Raw genomic sequence first — 19,834 nt, 5'->3', positions numbered from 1 at the left:
CTTTTGGAAATAAGGGTTATATATGCTAATTTATGTTTAACATATATCTCACCCATATCTACACTTTGTCTTAGCAGTATTGCAAGCGGCTTTGCGATAGTGTGTGTAGTTTTTTTAACAAAATCGCTGGAACTCCACCTGTATATTATCACTTACTAACACATTTTTCCAATCTTTGTTCAATTCTTCATTTATTTCTGACCATTTTATATTCTTACCATAGAAATTATATTTTCCATATCCTTCCCATCATTTTGTGCTTTGTTTATCTCTGCGTTCACTTGCTTTGGAATGGACTATCAATTCTATGGCATTGTGGTCTGAAATTCCTGTGTTATACACTATTATTTCTTTAACATAATTCACCTCATTCACAAATACTAAATCTAGGACATTGTCCTTTCTTGTTGGAATGTGGTTTATTTGGTGCATATTATGTTCTAATAGCATATCTTGAAGCTTTTCAAACTGTCTCTTATTTTCTGCGCTACTATTACTCTCTTTTTTATATGTATATATACTGTACAACCACTTTCTTCTATCCGTTCTTTCCAATCCATGAAAGGAAAGTTAAAATCTCTGGATAGGAATATATTCCAGTCTGTATAGTTTCTACGTATATCATCTATTTTTTCTATTATTATGTCAAACTCCTTAGTATTTGGGGGTCTGTAAACTACAATATTCACTAATTTTTCATATTCAAATTCTACCGCAATCAATTCACATTCTGTGTTGCTATATTTTTCACAGACTTTTCCTTGATTTATGTCTCTTCCATATATTTCAGTTCCCCCTTGATTCCTATTTGTTCTGTCTGATCTATATGTTTGGAAACCCTTTATCTGGTCGTCACTGCCAGTCTCTTGGGAAGACCATGTTTCACTTATATTTAATATATCTATTTTTTCAATTAGGGTTAGTTCTTCTAAGAACTCTATTTTCCATTTAGAGTTACACGTGACTAAACCCTGTGCATTCATCACTATTATGGTTTGTGTTTCATTCCCATTATTCAATATTACTATGGATTCTCCCATGCTTCCTTCCTGTTCTGATATGATGTTCTTTTCTTCATTTCCAGGAATTCTGCCATTAAAAAATCCAACTTTTCTATTATATTTGCTCTTTCGCCTTCATATTTATTTTTGTGTGTATACCTGTAAATGGTTATTAGAGCAAAAAATATTTGTATGTACCGTGTAGTAGTCGAACGATAGACTCTATGATTGATGGTTAAGCAACTGTTATACTTGTATTTGGTTACTTTCTTTTCAATTATGATTTGAACTTAGGGCATCAGCCATATACTTGTATTATGGAGGTGAAGATGTCCACCTCCGAGCAAATGTTTTCATGGCCACAGGAATGTGTTTCATACACAAATTTTCCACTTTTTTAACAAAGAGAAAGCCGCCAATTTCCTTTGGATTGGTTTGAGTAAGTAACTGTTTATAGTTACTCAATTTGTCACAAATAAAAATGAAGCCATTTACAGTCTCAGTATGTGAGAGAGAGAGAGAGAGAGAGAGAGAGAGAGAGAGAGAGAGAGAGAGAGAGAGAGAGAGAGAGAGAGAGCAGTATGTAAATAAACCAGTTAACTGGTGTGTAACAACCGATTGGATCATCATTTAACAATAAAGATTATATATAGAAAAATAATAACTGAGTGGATCATCATTTAACAATAAAAATTATTAGATATAGAAAAAAATCTAATAAAATAAGTTTAAACTGAAGCAACTTTCAGAGTGAGAGAGATAGAGAAGGGAGGGAAGGTAGGTGAGGGAAGGTAGTGAGGGATGGGAGGAGGGGGTTCGAGGTGGAGGGAGAGGGTAAGCGGAGCTTTATAAAATGTTTTGTTCGTATTGATTTCTGGGAAATCGACTTTTTGCCTTTTGGTATGGACAGATGTACCTTTATTCCTTACAATTATTAATTCATGATATTCTTATAAATTACCATACAGGTTGTAATACACTATAGCAAAGTCTCGTACTGATACAAGTGTTTTTACAAAGTTATTACCCAAAATCTTGCTTACATTATCTGTGAAACCCACTGTAAGTCTCTCCTCAAACTACTATATCAGGCTTGGTTGCCAAATATTACCTTCAAAATTCCATGTGGCTAAAGACAGCTAGCTGCTGAGAAATAAAAGTATTTCCTTATTATTCTGTCGATATTGTTCAGTATATGCCCCAGTTACTGCAAACATTACCACTTGACCAAAGAGTTTATTCTTTCAATGCATTACTGTATATCAAATGCTTCCCAAATCTGAAGCCATTAGCTAATCAATTTATTTGCCAAAAACAGTCACTCCCATCTTCTTTGTTTGGTCCTAAACAGATCAAATACTAGTAAAAATAGATGAATTCAGCAATAACCAAAACAAAATTAAAATAATTTAACTTTAATTATTGATGTAAACTGTCAGATTCTCCCAAGATCAGAGAGATTGGGGAAATTAATTATTTTGAAAGGATTTGGTAGCTGGAGTAAACACTCTTTCTGACAGCCTCGAAAACAAGTCTCATCCTTGTTTTAATCCAAGTGCAACTCTTGAAAATGGGAGGTAGTTTACCCATTCCATATTTTCCTTTTGCTTCACATTCAGATACAGTAATTTTACCTATACTGGATCCTCCATTTGGAAATGACATTTCATTCAGAAAACAGTGCAAATCTGATGGGGTTACCATTAACATCATTTGTCTGCATGATATGGTAATATATCTGTTATATTTTGTAAATATAATTTCCTCCTACGCCTATCGACGCAAAGGGACTCGATTAGATTTTGCCAGTCGTATCTATCTTGAGCTTTGAAATCAATACTTCTCCATTCATCATCTCCTACTTCACACTTCATAGTCCTCAGCCCCGTAGGCCTGGTTCTTCCAACTCTTCTAGTACCTTGTGGAACACAGTTGAAAGTTTGGTGAACTAATCTCTCTTAGGAAGTGCAAAGAGCATGCCCAAACCATTTCCATCTACCCCTCACCATGATCTCATCCACATATGGCACTCGAGTAATCTCTCATATAATTTAATTTCTAATCCTGTCCTGTCATTTAATGAAATACTGTACAATCCTCTCCTCAACATTATCTTCCCATGAGTGGACTTTCCTTATATTATCTAGGACATCTTCAGTGTAAAATCACCCTGCTACTTTAACTTCCTCTCAGTGCTTATTACTTGCTCTGTAAAGCTCTCCTGTTGAATGTTCTTCCCTGTTTAACAAACACTTACTATGGCAATACTGCTTAATATGTTATGATCTTTGTTAGCCAACTGAAACAGCCTTGGTCTTGGAATTTAGTGTACTGTATTGTGGATGAAATTTCCATGTCTTAGGGACCTTCAGTTCTTGATATTGTGATACAAACCACCTAGATTTGGTCACTGTCTTTGTCTGAAGCATTTGTGCTTCTTACCAGACAGTGTCTCAGGAAATTTCAACTATTTAAGTGAGTCAGCGTCTCAGGAACCTGTACCTTTCTGGAACTTGTGCCTCTGTCACAAGCAACTGATATTTCTCAGGAGCATTGTGATGTGTTTCAATAATTAAGCTAGAAGTGTGTCACAGCAGTTATTACCATTGTCCTCTTCAAGCAAAGAGATGAAATGTAACAAACAGCCAAGCTGAAATATATTTATGAAAATTTTATGACAGCTTAGACATCAATGACCTTTGTGACTAAGTGAATGAAGGGCTTCTTCACATGAGGGATACTTATCTGAAAGACTCAAAACTTTATTCACCAACTGATAGTTCAATGTCCTGTAAACACAAAACTATATTGTTGGAAGTAAAATAAGAGGTTCAAATTTTCCATGAACAATTCTCAGCTTTAATAATCAAAATATACAGACTAAGATGTGAGTGCTTCAAAAAACACTCCATAAATGAAAATGGTACCATAATAAACACCTGATGGTTTAGTGCTTTACCAATGTGCATCTGGAACTGTCTGAAAAGACCCCAGAAAAAGGTACTTTACCAATGTGCATCTGGAACTGTCTGAAAAGACCCCAGAAAAAGGTACTTTACCAATGTGCATCTGGAACTGTCTGAAAAGACCCCAGAAAAAGGTACTACAGTAGTAGGCTGAAAGCTCCAAAAGTTTCTAAGTTTATGGTTGCTATGTGCTTGTTTTGAAAGTTGGTGCAATGGACTATCTCTTGATGGCTTACATACTAGTGATCAAGAATCTATTTTCTACAGGATTGCTTTATTCCATCATTTAACTGTGCTATGAAATTACCTGCTTAATCAGCTTGGGGTAATGCATCGCCAAAGAAGGAATGCACGGACGTTTGAACTTAATAAATGTTAACCTATGTATATAAAATTTTCAGGTTCTTATAAAAAACCACAACCAATCAAATGCTAACATTTAAAAATATTTTATGCATTGATACTTTTCTTTTAACTCACTGCAAATATCCATTTGATTACCATTGACATCTAATTCTTCACAGCCTTTATCAACAAGCAAATTTTACAAAAATAACACATTTCAAGTTAACTCAACCAATGACTAAAGATATTTATCACCACTGTGTGCATCATGGGCTTTGAAATATAGAGCAACTGGGGAACTGGACATGGAAGTGCAGTATGATGATTTTTTATTGGCAGTAATTGGAATTTCCTCCAAAGTTGGTCAGTTATACTAAGGAAGGCTATTGTGGTGTTCTTGCTCTTTTAAACACTGCATAAATTGGAAAAAATTTATAAGAATTCATCATAGCTTTTAATGGAACAAAACTTACCTTCTTTGTTAATTTCACTTCTTAAAAAAACAAAATTAATAATATACAAAATACTGTTAGATAATCTACAAAAAATTATAGATTAAGTCCTTTTATAAATGAAAATAAGAGTAATTAATTATTAAAACTGTTTACCTGATTATAAAATAAAATTCAACATTAGTTGTTTTTTTTGCAATAATTATCATGAAAAGCTTTGACTTTACTAAAAACAAATTTCTGAAACAGCTTTGAATGATTACAAATTATGAAACCCAAGCTAAACAAACAGTTTTTTATGATTCCATAAGTGTTTGGCCTCTACTGGAGATCATGTGAGGAGACAAAAATGAAGAGAAAAATAAACTAGCCATAGGAGCAGCAGCTGGTTCACGACCTACTTACAGCAGCTGCAGCTGGTGCATCCTCGCAAGGTTATTCAATTGCAACAGGCTGCGACGTGCATTCAAACTTGGAAGAGAAAAACAAAGGTGGAAAAAAAATAAACAGGCATTCAAGATGCAAGCATATAAGGGATATGTCTGCTACAGTTGGAGAGGAAAAGCATTACACATCTCATTGACCTATCCAATCAAAATTTAACCCACATTAAGAAAAAATGACACATCTATAACATTAAAAATCAGACTGAAACACCTCTTAAAGATATAAAAATACAGTATAATCAAATGCATTATTTCTAATAATGATCTTCTAACACAGTATTCAATCAAAAACAGTCTGGCTACTGATATAATCATAGAAAGATACTATCATAAGCCACTACCAATATATTACTGTACAGGGTGAACTTTCTTCTAAGCCTCACCCTGTGGCAAAACATAACTGCAAACAGCTAACACTATGACATATCTGCACTTTATATCAATGATGCAATATTAGCAAAAAAATAATAAAAAAGGTTATAAATTAAAGGCTGGGTATAATGAGACTTCCCCTAATACATAGTAAACATGACAGTTAAATATGCAGTTAAGCACTACTGCACACCTGAGATTGATCAATCCCACTCATAATATTTCAAAGATCATAGAATATTTGCACATATGATGCTAAGTTAACTAATAATTTAGTTAAATAAGTTTCAGACATGGTAGAATTCCTATATTATCAATGAATAGCAGCTCTTAAACTTCAAGTTTCAAAAACCTTTGTCAGAAAGCATCTATCGGTTTCTGCAATTAAACCAATGAGTCCCTTTGATTGGTATCTGATAGATAATGTTCCTGATAATTCGTGACACAAACCTAAAATGTCTAAATAAAAACCAATCCCGCTTTCCAATTTTATCAGTATTAAAACTCATGAAAAAAAATTGCTAAACTTCATTAATGGTCCTACTGACATGGTGTGACAGTCCTTTTCTCATTTTTCTACGTGCGAGAAGCATAAAACTAATTGCAGTGCTATAAAGTAAGCATTCTCAGGACAAACTTCAGTTCATAGAAAATTAGAACAAATATACACACGTAAGATAATACAAAGACAGTAAGAGGAATGGCTTGGTAGTTCCAGCTATTGTCAATGTATACTAATAGCCAAAGTTATGGAGTTTATAAAGATCACAATCCCTTTATGAAACTAAAACAAGAAGCTACTATCTTGGGAGAAAGAACACCATGGAAAAAGCTATGAGGTACAGTACCAATGTAACTAAATTACTTCACACAACAGAAAATATGATACAGCTAAGCAATAGAGTGCAAACAATATTTCCCTTTTCAAAAGAACATGTTAGACAAGGAAAGACACCCAGAAATTTCCTTAAATGAATGAAAAAGGTGCCATAACACTCTACCTCAGTAATATGAACTTCTGGACATCCTAGAAGATAATATCTGCTTTAAACTACTTAATCAAATAGGATATCTCCCCAGAAAAAACATCCTTTGAACCTAATCCTGGTAAATGTACTTGTTTTATAACAACGGCCTTCGAAGAGTCCGGTTAAGGCTTCATTTTATACTGTTTTCTTTAGATATGAGATTGTCTTTCAAGGAATTGAACCTATGCTAAGAAATCAGAGCAAAGGCCTTTCAGCAAAGAAAAAAGTTTACCACACATGGAAGGCAGAAAAAGGACCCTCCCAATAATAAATCCCTAGCATGTGAGATAAAACACAGCACATTATAAAAGAAATTGTTATAAGGTAAGCATAAAATCAAACAAATTCAGAGAAAGGAAATGACTGTAAGAGCAGTTTAATTTTGAAATACAGAATCTTTGAATTCAGTGATGAAAATAACAATGGAAAGCCAATTTCTTACCCCCTTTTGCTGGACAACAATGATTATAATGAACAAAAGATTAAACGAAAAAGAATTACAAACATACACCCCTGGGGAGGATATATGCATATTTGTAGTAAAAACAAGTGTACTGCAAGCAAAATTGTCATAGAGCACCATAATGATAAATCAAATGATAACAAGGGCAAAACTTGGTAGCATGAAATATGGTAGTTTAAAACACTGAAATAGTAATGTAAAAGACAGATGGGAAAGTTTCTATCTTTGACTGATGAGGATATAAATAGATTATTAAAGGCTGAGTTGGTTCAAAAGATGGTTTAGCGCTAGAAATCCTTCCTAGCTGACAACCGATTCTGTGATCTCAGATCTATAATGCTATCTATCAAAAGAAATTTCTACATGATACAAATCAGAAAATAACCATATCCATACATAAAAAGAATAACCAACAAAGTTATATAAATATCTTCCCTACAAATATACTGTACCTTTATTTTACCTTTATCTTTGAACATAAACATTACGTAAGATTTCAATATCCATAAAGACTTCCTGACACAGTAACAGTATTTAAACTTAATTTTCCCTTCAAATAGATATTTAATATTTTACTTCTGTTTTTCTATTAGGGCACATGATCTACTCCTCTGCTATAACCAAAATTTTATGGAACTTTGAATGACACATACAGTAAGTAATGTGGTGATACTAAAACTAATATACAAAGTATTCAAATAAACTAATAAAGAAGGGGAAAGAATATGTTCATTCACTTATTCTTTCCAGATAAATACTAACCTAAATAAGAAGCCATTACTCAACTAATTTAACTTTAGCTACAAATACAATTCTGTACAAAATAAAAGCAGATTGGTTTGGCTATCATGAATGATTTAATGTTGCAACAGATGGGGGGAGGGAAAGTGTTCAACTAAAGTACTGCAATTCTAAACACAATAGGAAGTAAGAATCAATAAGATATAGTTTTGAATTTCAAAATAATATGAGATTCAGTGTTAGGAAGTAAGAATCAATAAGATATAGTTTTGAATTTTAAAATAATATGAGATTCAGTGTTCTCATCATGTATAGATGGTAAAATGCCAACATTAAAAAGACTGCATTCTTCCATTGACGTGTCATTTCTGATACATTTAAACTCCTGTATTACTCTTCACATTTTCCAACTTATATGAGCCCATATTTTCTATCCATTATGTGTGCTCTAACCCCAATAAAACTAGACCATCCTAAATCCATGAAATAGAACTCAAAAGTATCAGCAGAAAAACAATGTTAAGTATTCTACCAATAATAAGGGAGAATTTAAATGAATCTCTCACTACAAAAGCTTTTTGGTATGATCTGTAGCTGAATCTGTGTTGGAAATAAAAATTAACTTGCAATTCTTGAAGGTTTGTATACTAAAAGCTGGGAATAACGATTACAAAGAACTCAAGAGACTATACCTTAAAAGGTATAACAAAAAATTTCAATAAATATACCCAAAACAACCGACGCTAGGCTGTATACCGTTCCTTATCCAAGATAGGATAGTTAATCACATCTAACATCACCATATTTGTACAGCCAAAAAATTTACCACTAGCTACTTATAAAACTCAAATTATTAGTGTAAGAATGCCAAGTGATTGTTGTTTAATACATTACGTTAGGTTACTAATATCTTTATAACTGAAGAAAATCCAACTATAGTGTGGTGGACATTTAGAGAAATTCATTTACTGTACTAACAAGAGTAAAGAAATCTCACGATAGAAGTGTTCACTAATGTTTCTTTCTACATCTACAAAGTGAAGATCTGATCAGAGCCATCCTCTTACAGGTACTACATGTAGCTCTGCTCCACCTAATAGCAAGAGATGATACAACAATTAAGCTAGAGGAACCTCAAACATTTGCTACGAAGAACTAGCTAAGGAGCCAATAACATTTTAGGAAGATGTAAATTGATAACCAATGGAGCTATGACTAGAAACAGCTGTATGATTTTTCAGAAAGTTACTGACAGTCTTCTCCACAGTACAAGCTACTACTGTGCTGTTTGTATAGTCACCTCTACTGTATTCCCAGACATTACAGAGGGAAAAGTATCCAACCTCTTGTTAATGAGACCAGCACTTTCAAAAACACAAAGTAACCAATGTAAGTCCAGCATAAGCTACTTCTAAATATAAGCAATCACCAGCCAGATATCCAGATACCATCTTCTGTAACTGCACACCATGAAACAAATCATAAATAGCAAATGCTTGTCATCAATCTAATGTTTTGTACCCTTTTAGAGCTGTCTACAATGAGATCAATTTGCATGAGCAGGTCTCAGTTTCAGTGTCAAATAATACAAAGAACTAAGGTTGTCATTGACATGAAATTTGTTTTTACATATTTTATATCAGTAATGCTAGCAGGGATTTCAAAATCAAACCTGTCCGGGTGTATCTGCGCGCCTTTAAAAAGTACAAGGTGCAGAAAAAGCAACTTAAGTCACATGGAGGTCAAACAACAAGGCTTCGGTGACAAGCATTTTGTTTACCGAATGCGTCAATGAGGTTTTTGGCCCTGAGGTAAAAAATACCTCATGGCCAAGAACTTCTTACTCCAATCCTTGTTGCTTAAGGACAATGCTCCTGCCCATCCTCCATTCATTAGAGATGACCAGATGGAAGAATTAAAGTCTACCAGGATCAATTTTTTGTTGCCCAACACCATTCCAACTCTCCAGCCAATGATCCAGCAGGTGATCTCCAACTTCAAAAAAAATTTACACGATAGTAATGTTCCAATTAGGTTTAGAGGTCACTAAAGGAACCAACTTACCCTCTGAGATTCTTTTAAAAAACATTTTCACATTGTCACCTGCCTCAAAATTATTGATAAGCTTGGGAAAGGATCACCAAGATAATCATCAAATCTGCATGGAGGAAACTGCACCATGAATGCATTGCAGAATGTGACTTTGAGGGGTTCAAACCCATCAGGAGGAGGCAGTTGACAATTAAATTGTGTTGGAGATGGACAGGTACATCAGGAATCTGCTTGAGGAACATAGAAAGCAACTGACAAGAGATGTTGGAATTGCATGAGCAGCAGCAACAAGAGGTAGTGGAGGATATTTCATCTGAAGAGGAGGAACAGAATAATATACATCTCGCTTTGAGTGAAATGTTAAAAATGTGGGAAACCCTCCCTTCTAAGGGTTTGGCAGGTGAGCAGCTAATCTATTTATGAAAGATGCTGATGCATTTCCATAGAATTTCAAGAAAAGATATAAAATAGCCATCTTCAAATAGGTTCCTTGTCAAACCTGAATGTGTGTAAAACAAAGATGACAAATTGCCCCAAAAACATAAAATCAGTAATTCGGTTAGTGATAGTGAATGCCTTTCATGAGAGAAAACTCCTGATATTTTACCTAAAGTTCTTGTGGAGGAAGATTCCTCCTCCTCTGATACCACAGCCACGACTCTCTTCAAAGGTAAACTGCTAGTTAATTTGTCAATATTTCTATTTTCTATTGCGAATTATTAATTTGCATTAATTTCTGATATTAAGAGTTATGATTTCTTCTTTAAGCAACATTAGGAACATTTACAATTTTGTGTATACAGTATGTGCATTTATGAACATGTGGAATGCATTGAGTGAATTCCCTTTTTTTCTTAAGGAAAAAATTGTTTTGGTTCACAAGCATTTTGAGTTACGAGCTTACTCTTGGAACAATATACCAAGGTACTAGTATTTATAGAATTAATTACTTCATCTTGGTGAAGGTAGGCTTCAATTACCACATAAAGGTAGATGATTAAGGCAGTGATTAAGGCTAGTGAATAAATGTGCTATTTAACTGGGCTTTATAGAATTCCTCCTTTGCAAGAAGTTATTTCTTTACAAAACGGTCTCACAATTCTTAACAAGAAATACTACATACCATAAAAACTCAAGATCAAAGCAATCTTTACGGGGTCTTGCAATGAAAGAAGGCCTAACCTTTCACAATATCTTCTATCTTTAGTTCTACTAAATCTTACCAGTACAATTTTTCCATCAGCAAAAGTAAAAACTTAGTAAGGCACAATATAATTTATATATACTAGATCAATTGAAAAGGGATGCAAAAGATGATTATCTATAGCATAAGATAAACAGAACAAACTTACTATGACTGATAACCTATTACCTACAATAACAAAATCATAAGATACCAATAATCTTGTAAAGAAAAGCAAAGATATATGCAGAACAAAGTCATTGGTGAAAGAATAAAAGTACATAACAAGCAAAGTCTATTATATCCATAACTGAAGAACATCTAAAGCACCTGATGACAAAGAAACTTGTTCCACCCTAAAAAGATTGTAACTCACTCGTCCTACTCCTGATATCCATAGGAAGTTTTTTTCTGATTTTGGATGGCCACTATTCCTAATGTGTAGCAAATACAACATAACGTACTAAATAACATCACATAGATTAATGCCTGAATTTGATTAGAAATATTAGCCCAATTTGTTAACCCATTTATGAATTGTAACAAGGCAAGTTCTCATTTTCATTAGAAATTCAAGGCACACTTTTCTTTGAGCAACAATCATTTATCATGGGAAAGTTAGTTATACAATTTTAAAGAAATATTATTAGCCAACAAAGAAATCATAAGAAATCAATTGCAAAGATTGTATATCTCTTTACATCATAGTGAAGCTCATCAAAAAAATAATTAACATCTAATGCACAATGATGTCACACAATCCCCCAAAGATTTCCCTGACTTTTGCCTTGTAGGGTGATACTGCTATCACAAGACACTGTAAATGGTACTAAAAAGATTTTTATGTATTCCTTTCACTCCTACACTGCAGTTCCCTTGAATTTTGAATTTCCATTTGTTCCCTTTAGTCTCTTCCTACATAGCTGTCCAAATTCTTGAAATTTACTTTGACTTACAATCTACATTAACCATATCCATAGGCATTAGTGAAAAGCCTATTCCACAAGAAATAAAAGCATTATCAATTGAGAAAAAATAGAGGTAACAAAGGTTATGCACCCAACATGTGAATAATTACGTAATAAAAAACTTCCTTATAAACAAAAACATTTTCTGAATATAGACCCATTATTTACATTAACTGAAGTTGTGTTCTTCATAAATATTTTCAAAGTTATTTCAAAATAAATGAAGATCATCTGTTGACTGGATAGTAATATTGCACATGCATCCCATGGACTGTGGGTTCCAAGATCCAGCATCACCTGGTTAGGGCTTAGTTACAATAAAAGAGAAGGACATTACAGTGGTATGAAGCCTGTTCCTTACTCATGGCCATGCACCCAGCAAACACCCTTAGCAGAGTGTGCAGTCATGGCAGAAGGACATGGTAATGACCTTAGCCTAGGATAGGACTTAGAATCTCATGGTCCATCAAAGAATGTGGACAGCTAAAAGCTGTTCCTAAAATTAAACCAGCATATGTTGCCCATCAAAATCAGCCAGTGTTTGTGATGCACAAAAATAATTTTCTGTCATCACTGAAAAGGATTGGTAGAAATTGTAGAAATAAATGAAGCCTCATTGCCAATATGACAAGCAGGAGATGCAGCAGGGTGGGGCCTTTAGCCTAACAAGGATCCACCGAGGATGTAGATCTGATAAGGATTAGGTACACCAGTGATCTACTTAAAAAAATATATGTTCATGTTATTTTCACTATGGACCGATGGGTGGATTATGAGGTTTAGGCCATAAGGCCATACACAATCCTACAGATACTTTACTTAATATACTCAGTGACTATTCAAAGTTACTACAGCCAATATGACATTCAGAATATCAAGTTTTACGACAATATCATAGTTACAACAAAACAGAGCACACTGGCAGCTGAGTAGTGTGTTGGTTTATGAGTAATCAGTAATCTACGAAAACTTTGGCTATGGCAATGGGCAGCATAGCAGCAGCAGGCATCACCTTATTCCTTATCAGTGAGTAAGTCCTATGTCTACAGCTTATGCTCTTCAATTCAAAGACAATTCTGATGATCCTGACTTATTTTTGTGTCAGACTATGAGTACGAAATTTTTAGAAAATTTCTAGAGTAAAATATTTTCAAATGATTATTCTATGTAAACTGGTACTGCTGCAGGCAGCATAAGTGGGCATCTGGTGACAAGAGAAACAGTTTCTTTCCTCTACCTGGTTAGACTGATACATTTTCTTCACAGTGATTTAGATCATCAAGCAATCATCCAGACTATTCTTTTAAAGAAAGTACAGGTAATAAATTAGTGCACTTTGCAGTCTTACTTTTTGTCCACTGCACCAGAATTTTTCCCTTTTCTGTTACTTACAAATTCTCTATCTCATTTGTATGGGGAATAAATATATTTATGATTTTGGCTCAATGATGCATTGTGCATGACTGATATTCATGATACCTACTTCAGTCAATTATAGGCAGATTCATTACTGTATCTTGTTATTAATCCTTCCTGATTCATGAGTTTTAGGACAGTCATTAAGATGATATCTCATTCTACATAGAAATGCAAAGTCTTATATGTTTGGTAAATGTACAGACTTTTGTTTTACAGACCCTTAACTCAGATGTCTTAGCTAGGTTTCAACCCTACAATATAAAGCCTAAAATTTATTTCTAACCTCAATCACAGCAAATTTAAATACTTTAAAATATACTTTCAATGCAAATTCATCATTTACATCATATACCCTCCAACCCTCACTTAATTGATTGATTGAAGAGATAAACTAGTTACAGTATGTGTGAAAAGAAGTTTTTGTCTACCTGAAACCTACTAAACTTCAGATGAAAACAGTACATGGCAAGACTAAACAGCCAGCAGACACTCTTTTTATTCTGTAATGGAGTTTCTAGTATTCGTGAAGACTTGCGAGTTTCTAGTATTCGTGAAGACTTGCAAACTGGTTATATGAATGAAGGAATTGTACTAGAAAATTAGTTTTTATTAAGGAAAAACTGTTTTGAGAGCATCCATCTATCTTGAATTATCATTTAGAACTTATGTAATATGTAAAAGAAAAGAACTTACTCCCAAGAAATAAACATTTTTTAATAAATGTTTCAAGAGAGAAAATAGAAACAACCTTTAGCAGTGTATAAAAATAGAAGAAATAATAAAATTAGCACTGTATTCTTTAAACTGAACCTTTAGACCAAGGTATTCCAGGTAATCAACTATTCTACATGTACCTCATACATAATACTAAACATCCAAACAAGAAATACTTAAATTTTGACAAATTATAAGCCTGCATAATCATGAATAAAATTTCTTGTGGTTTTGACTTTTCACGTTTCTATGTTTATGTCCAAAATTCAATTTTTTTTTTTCTGGTAATAAGTTTTGGCTTATACATATTTTTCATATAGTTTTCCATGAAAATTAAATCAGTGTCAACTCCCAAATGGCTAACTAAATGAACTTGTTTCTAAAAGGGTAAACAACTTACAGATCAACTAAAGAAGGCATTGTATGGTAAAAGTTCACCAAAAGACAGAGCTTGAGGAGAAATTGTCATAACATTTTTACTCTCTTTATGACTGATATTTCTACAAAAAGAAAAACAATAAAAACTTTACTGAAACACTGCATAAACAACAGATGTACCTAATATCCACAATACATTCCTCAGATCGATAATGCGCAAGTCAAATGGAAGATCAAACAACAATTAGTTAATATATACTAAAGAGAAAAATTCTTTATAAATTATTTACTTTCAAATTTATGAAAACCAAGGTAACTTTACATTGCAACAGGCTTTTAAAACTTGTTAGAATGATAGCTAGCAATTAAGCGTATCTTCTAAGTTACTAAATTATCTAGTTTACAAGTATTTTACATCACAACTCAAGTGTCTTCATCCCATTTCTTTCCCACAATTTCACACAAAAAAAAAAAACACACACACACACACACACACACACCAAAAGTGCCAAGCAAAATGAAATAACCAGAAATGCCTAAGTCACCTTATGCCTGTCGAGACTAAAAATATCGTTAAAACCAAATGAAGTCTAATCATACCTATATAATAAGTCATCAACAATATTCTACTATATGTCATAACATACTTTCAATTTTATATCATTGGCCCCATATCACGAAGAAAAAAAGCCAGGACTTTAAGTGATCATTTCATAACACCAACAAACACAGATCTTCTGTTCAATATATCAAATAACAATATTCTAGAAATGTCATAAAAACCCTGACCCCAATTCATTCATAAAGAATGAGTTCTAATTACATTTTTACTGACCATCTCTAAACCTATCATTTGTTGTATAAAATCTATCTATCTATCTACCCTGGCACTTCCCCCAATTTTGGGAGGTAGCTGATATAAAATAAATAACAAAAAGGGATTTTTCTTCTCTTCGTTCCTCCTAGCCAGATGAGGGGTTCAGCTGAGTTTGGTTGGTAGAGCAAGGGTGCCACAGCCCACCCTTCCCTGCTATCCACCACATAAGATGCCTTATTTCTCTGTGGAAATACCTAAGCAAACAAGTCTTTTAAAGGTTTAAAAGTTGCTCATGAATAGCAGAGGCAAGGGACAGGACAATGCCCTAGAAACAGACTATGCAGTATATACCCAACAAAAAACCAGTGCCCAGGTCCATTTCCATCAAGCTGGGACTAGAGAGGGTCAGGCAATGGCTACAGATGGCTCAGCAGGTAGACTTATAGGTTCCCCTAATATCCCATCTGTAGCTCACAAGGATGGTGAAGTTGCAGACACTACTAAAAACTACTGAGCTTGAGAAGCTCCAACTCCTGGCTAACAGATTGCCAGGCAGGGACGTTTCCAATAGGTGACCAGAAAAAAAAATGTTAATTATTAGTTTAGCTTTATCACAGAGGTTAAAAATAGAACCAGTGTTTATAAAGAGGCACTTAATTAAAGTGGAAGAGATGATTATGTCTTGAAAAGGCATTTGATAAAAGTGCTGAGACAAGGAATCAAATGAGCATTAAGAAACCTGGTGATATCACTCTATTATAACAGTTAGATCTAGAGTGGAGGCAGTGGCAGGGATATCCAAAGAGAAGAGTTTCAGATAACTGTGGAGTACATCACGGATCTGCATTTACTATTTATCATAATACCAGAAGAAGCTACAATGGAGTCTATGAAAGGGGAGCCCCGGGCAAACTGCTATGGCAGATAACGTAGCATTAATAGCATAATCTAAAGAAGAGGTTGAAATATTTGAAAGGTGGGATTGTGGTAAAGAGTACTGTAATGAGAATTAAAACCTAATGTAAGCAAAATAAGGCTAATGGTGACTATACAGTATGAAAAAATAAAAAGTACAATCAAGAAAGTACCAATGTGGTTGTTTTGGCAAATGCATGGGGATGAACTCTGCTGTGTATCAAATGTTATAAAAAGTAGGTTGGATTACAAACTCAACATGGAGTAAGATATTTTAGATTGCTAAAATGTATGAGTAAAATGTAACAATAAAGGAGACATCCTACAATATTTTATTTCAATTATTCATTACTTCTCTTTTAATTTATATATTTTCTTGTTTCCTTTCCTCACTGGGCTATTTTTCCCTGTTGGAGGCCTTGGGCTTATAGCATCCTGTTTTTCCAACCATGGTTGTAACTTAGCTAGTAATAATTACAATAATAATAATAATAATAATAATAATAATAATAATAATAATAACAACAACAATAATAATAGTAATATGATACATTGGCATGTCTTTACAGAGGTAGAGGAGTTCTGGTATTTTGAATATATACAGAACTATAAAGCAGTAGCTGTGAGTACACTAAGAAAGAGAGCGGCAGCAGAATGGACGAAATAAATGACACTGGAAGACCACCGCTAAAGGGATTTTGACGAAGGAAAAATCTATTTCTGGGGAGAGACCTGTGGCGCCCGGTGAAAACCAAAGGCTTATAATGGATACATATATCCTGTACTATTCCATGCAGCAGAAACATGGGTACTGACAACGAAAATGTTAAGATTATATTACAAACAAGAAATTGATGATAAAGTGTCCCAAAGCTAAAATAAAGGCCGAGAACTCAAAGATTGAGATGGTTTGGACATGTGATGGGGAGCAGTTAGTCAGATCAATACATGTGCCAGTAACAGGACAAAAACCTACAAGAATGTCCATGAAATAGTAGAAAAAGGAAAAAATGAAGACTTAGCCCTCATGGGAGTTCAAGAAGACAAGTACACAACAGAAAAGAATGGAGAAAACTCCTTTCATGTCTAATCCCATAAAAGGGTTGTAGTGAACAAAGAGTAATCCTGAAAATTCTTTCTAAAGCTGACCTTATCCTATCATAACACACTAAGAACCTTGATCCTGGTCTTGTACTCCACAGACCAGTGATGAGTATGCTATAAAACTGATATTATTAACCTAAAACATGAAAAGAAACATCATAATTCATAATGCTGACTTCTATCATATACCCCCGCTGCAAACACCAATGCAGACATCAGAGGTATAATAATAGTTTTTCCCTACTTAAATGCCAGTGACCTGATAAATACTGTGTTTATCATTTCTTTACAACTTTTAATAATTGTTCTCCGTATAATTTCTTTTTCTGTATTAATGTTGACACATCTGATATAGAATATCAATGCAATGCAAATTTTAGAATCCTAATCAATAAACCAAAGGGAATTAATGAAAGTAAGCTTCCCTGCCATCATTGCTTTGGTTAAATTTGTACCTCTACATTGGTAAGCACAAGCAATCTATGGCATTAAATATTCATTAAGACAATTAACTTTATGATTAAATTCCTAAGCTGTACATCCAAAATTAATTGCTTAAGTGGCTGAAAACTAAGCAGAAAAGTGCAGACATGTCTAGTAATGATGCAAATTAATCAAATCTTTATGCAAAGCCATTTGGTTAATACTGTACATGAAAATCGTGAGCAGGCAAATATCAACTCCTTTAACCCAAGTGTAATTGCTTTCCTCATTTCCTTCCGAGAGACATATATCAGCTATAGGTTACCAGAGTGATCATTTTCTCAGGTACAGTAACTCAGAGAAATTGAAATTAAACATTTTGTATTAAAGGCTCACAACAATAAAAAACATACTAGAAAAATATTTCAACATAGTACATAGACCTTATGTGTACTCTAAAGAATTCATTATCTTTATTTCAAATGAAAATTGTGTAGAAAAAAAATTTAAATCTAATTTTTTTTTTATGTAAAAATAGTCTTCAAAATAATATGTAGTCAAATACAAAGATGATTACAAAATCTCTAATCAACATTAACATACAGCTTTGAAGAATACAATTGTTACATTTACCAAAAGCTTATGTTCACTCTGATAATTTCATTTTACTGACTATTACACTTGACAATACTTCAACTTTAGGTGTTTAACAAATAAATATAACATGATTTAACACAGAAAGTTACAGTACTCATGCTTTTCCTAAAGAGAACTAAAAAATCTACAACCAAATAACATCAGTTAAAATCTACACTACATGAAGTTACCAAAATAATCTGAATCAAAGACTATCTAAACATGTATAAAAAGTATATCTATGGTATGAAGAACAAAAACAACAAACATCAAATTGTCTAGTGACCCAGGTGAATTTTCATGCATCTAAAACGCACAACTGCGTCCCTTCACCTCAAAAACCTATATCTTCCCTGAATATTTTGTGTAAAAATGTTTTAAGTTTGTATCGAAATACATCTAAAATCTATTTCTGTGTTATACTGCACCCCATGATCTCCCTACTAAGAAACATATTGAATAAATGTGGATGGATTTTTAAAGCTGATTTCACAAAAATGAGAAAAAAACAGAATCATTATGCATAAACTATTAAACTCTGGAAACAGAATCTTTTGGTAAATATTCTTCAAACAAAAGCTATAATGTATATGATCACCTTTTGAGTTTTGAAATTTTGCATATCAAGATCAGGGAATTAGAATAGAAATTCAAACATGGTAAACTATAAACCAGAGTACCTTAAGACGTTGTTTTTTAATAATAGATTGAACTGTGAAATCACAAATAATGCCCTATATAGATTTAGCTAAATGTTTGTAGTTGAAAAAATAGGAAAACAGTTGACTCCTTTTTCAAACTTTTAAGTGATTTATTAGACAGACAGGCAATCTATAGTACTAGTTTTATACATCTCAAAAATTTTAAGACTTCAATAACCCATTCAACTTTGAAACACTAAGATTTTATACCAAAATTTTTTTCTTTCATAGAAATCATTAATTATATATGACCACATGCTTGGTTTTTAAATGTCCTCAATCGTAACAGTCTTTTGTCTATCAGACAGAAGAATGGTAGTCTGATTGCACATATGTCATCTGAAACCACTAGTATTCATTCATTAGCTTCCTCAATTTCACATACAGTACCCTCTAAATGAGGCTGTAAAGTCAATGAGTATGCGAGAAGATTACAGTCAGCCAATGTCTTTAAATTCATAAAGAAAGCAATACACAAGTCACGTCCTTAAATCATTAACGGCTGCTGGAAGAATTTGTGGAGTGAGGGCTTGAAAAATTTCAATGTTTTCTAAAAATTAATAGCAATGCCATGAAAATACATAAAAATACTCTGCATGGCTAGACAACACAGAGGTGATGGAAAAGATGTATTAGACAAAGAAATCATCACACCATTAGAAGAATATCTGGAAAATTTGATGAATGTACAGTTGTAAAACTGATTAAGT

At 33.4% G+C, this 19,834-nt stretch overlaps 1 protein-coding gene across 4 annotated transcripts in view; it reads right to left on the bottom strand.

The window, feature by feature from the left end:
• The window catches only part of LOC137621449 (uncharacterized), a 107,513-nt gene that overhangs the window by 45,147 nt on the left and 42,532 nt on the right, over nt 1–19,834 (bottom strand). For 3 of the 4 annotated variants that reach the window (XM_068351757.1, XM_068351756.1, XM_068351759.1), the window contains one exon: nt 5,170–5,235. The exons of the other annotated variant lie outside the window; for it this stretch is intronic. In XM_068351757.1, the coding sequence (XP_068207858.1) occupies nt 5,170–5,235 (66 nt within the window). The remainder of the gene's footprint in view (nt 1–5,169; nt 5,236–19,834) is intronic. 4 annotated transcript variants of the gene reach the window in all.

The sequence above is a fragment of the Palaemon carinicauda genome, chromosome 28, assembly GCF_036898095.1.
Source record: "Palaemon carinicauda isolate YSFRI2023 chromosome 28, ASM3689809v2, whole genome shotgun sequence".
In the NCBI taxonomy this organism is placed as follows: Eukaryota; Metazoa; Arthropoda; class Malacostraca; order Decapoda; family Palaemonidae; genus Palaemon; species Palaemon carinicauda.
Note: the sequence above shows the minus strand (reverse complement) of the source record. Positions and strands in the feature narration are given on the sequence as shown.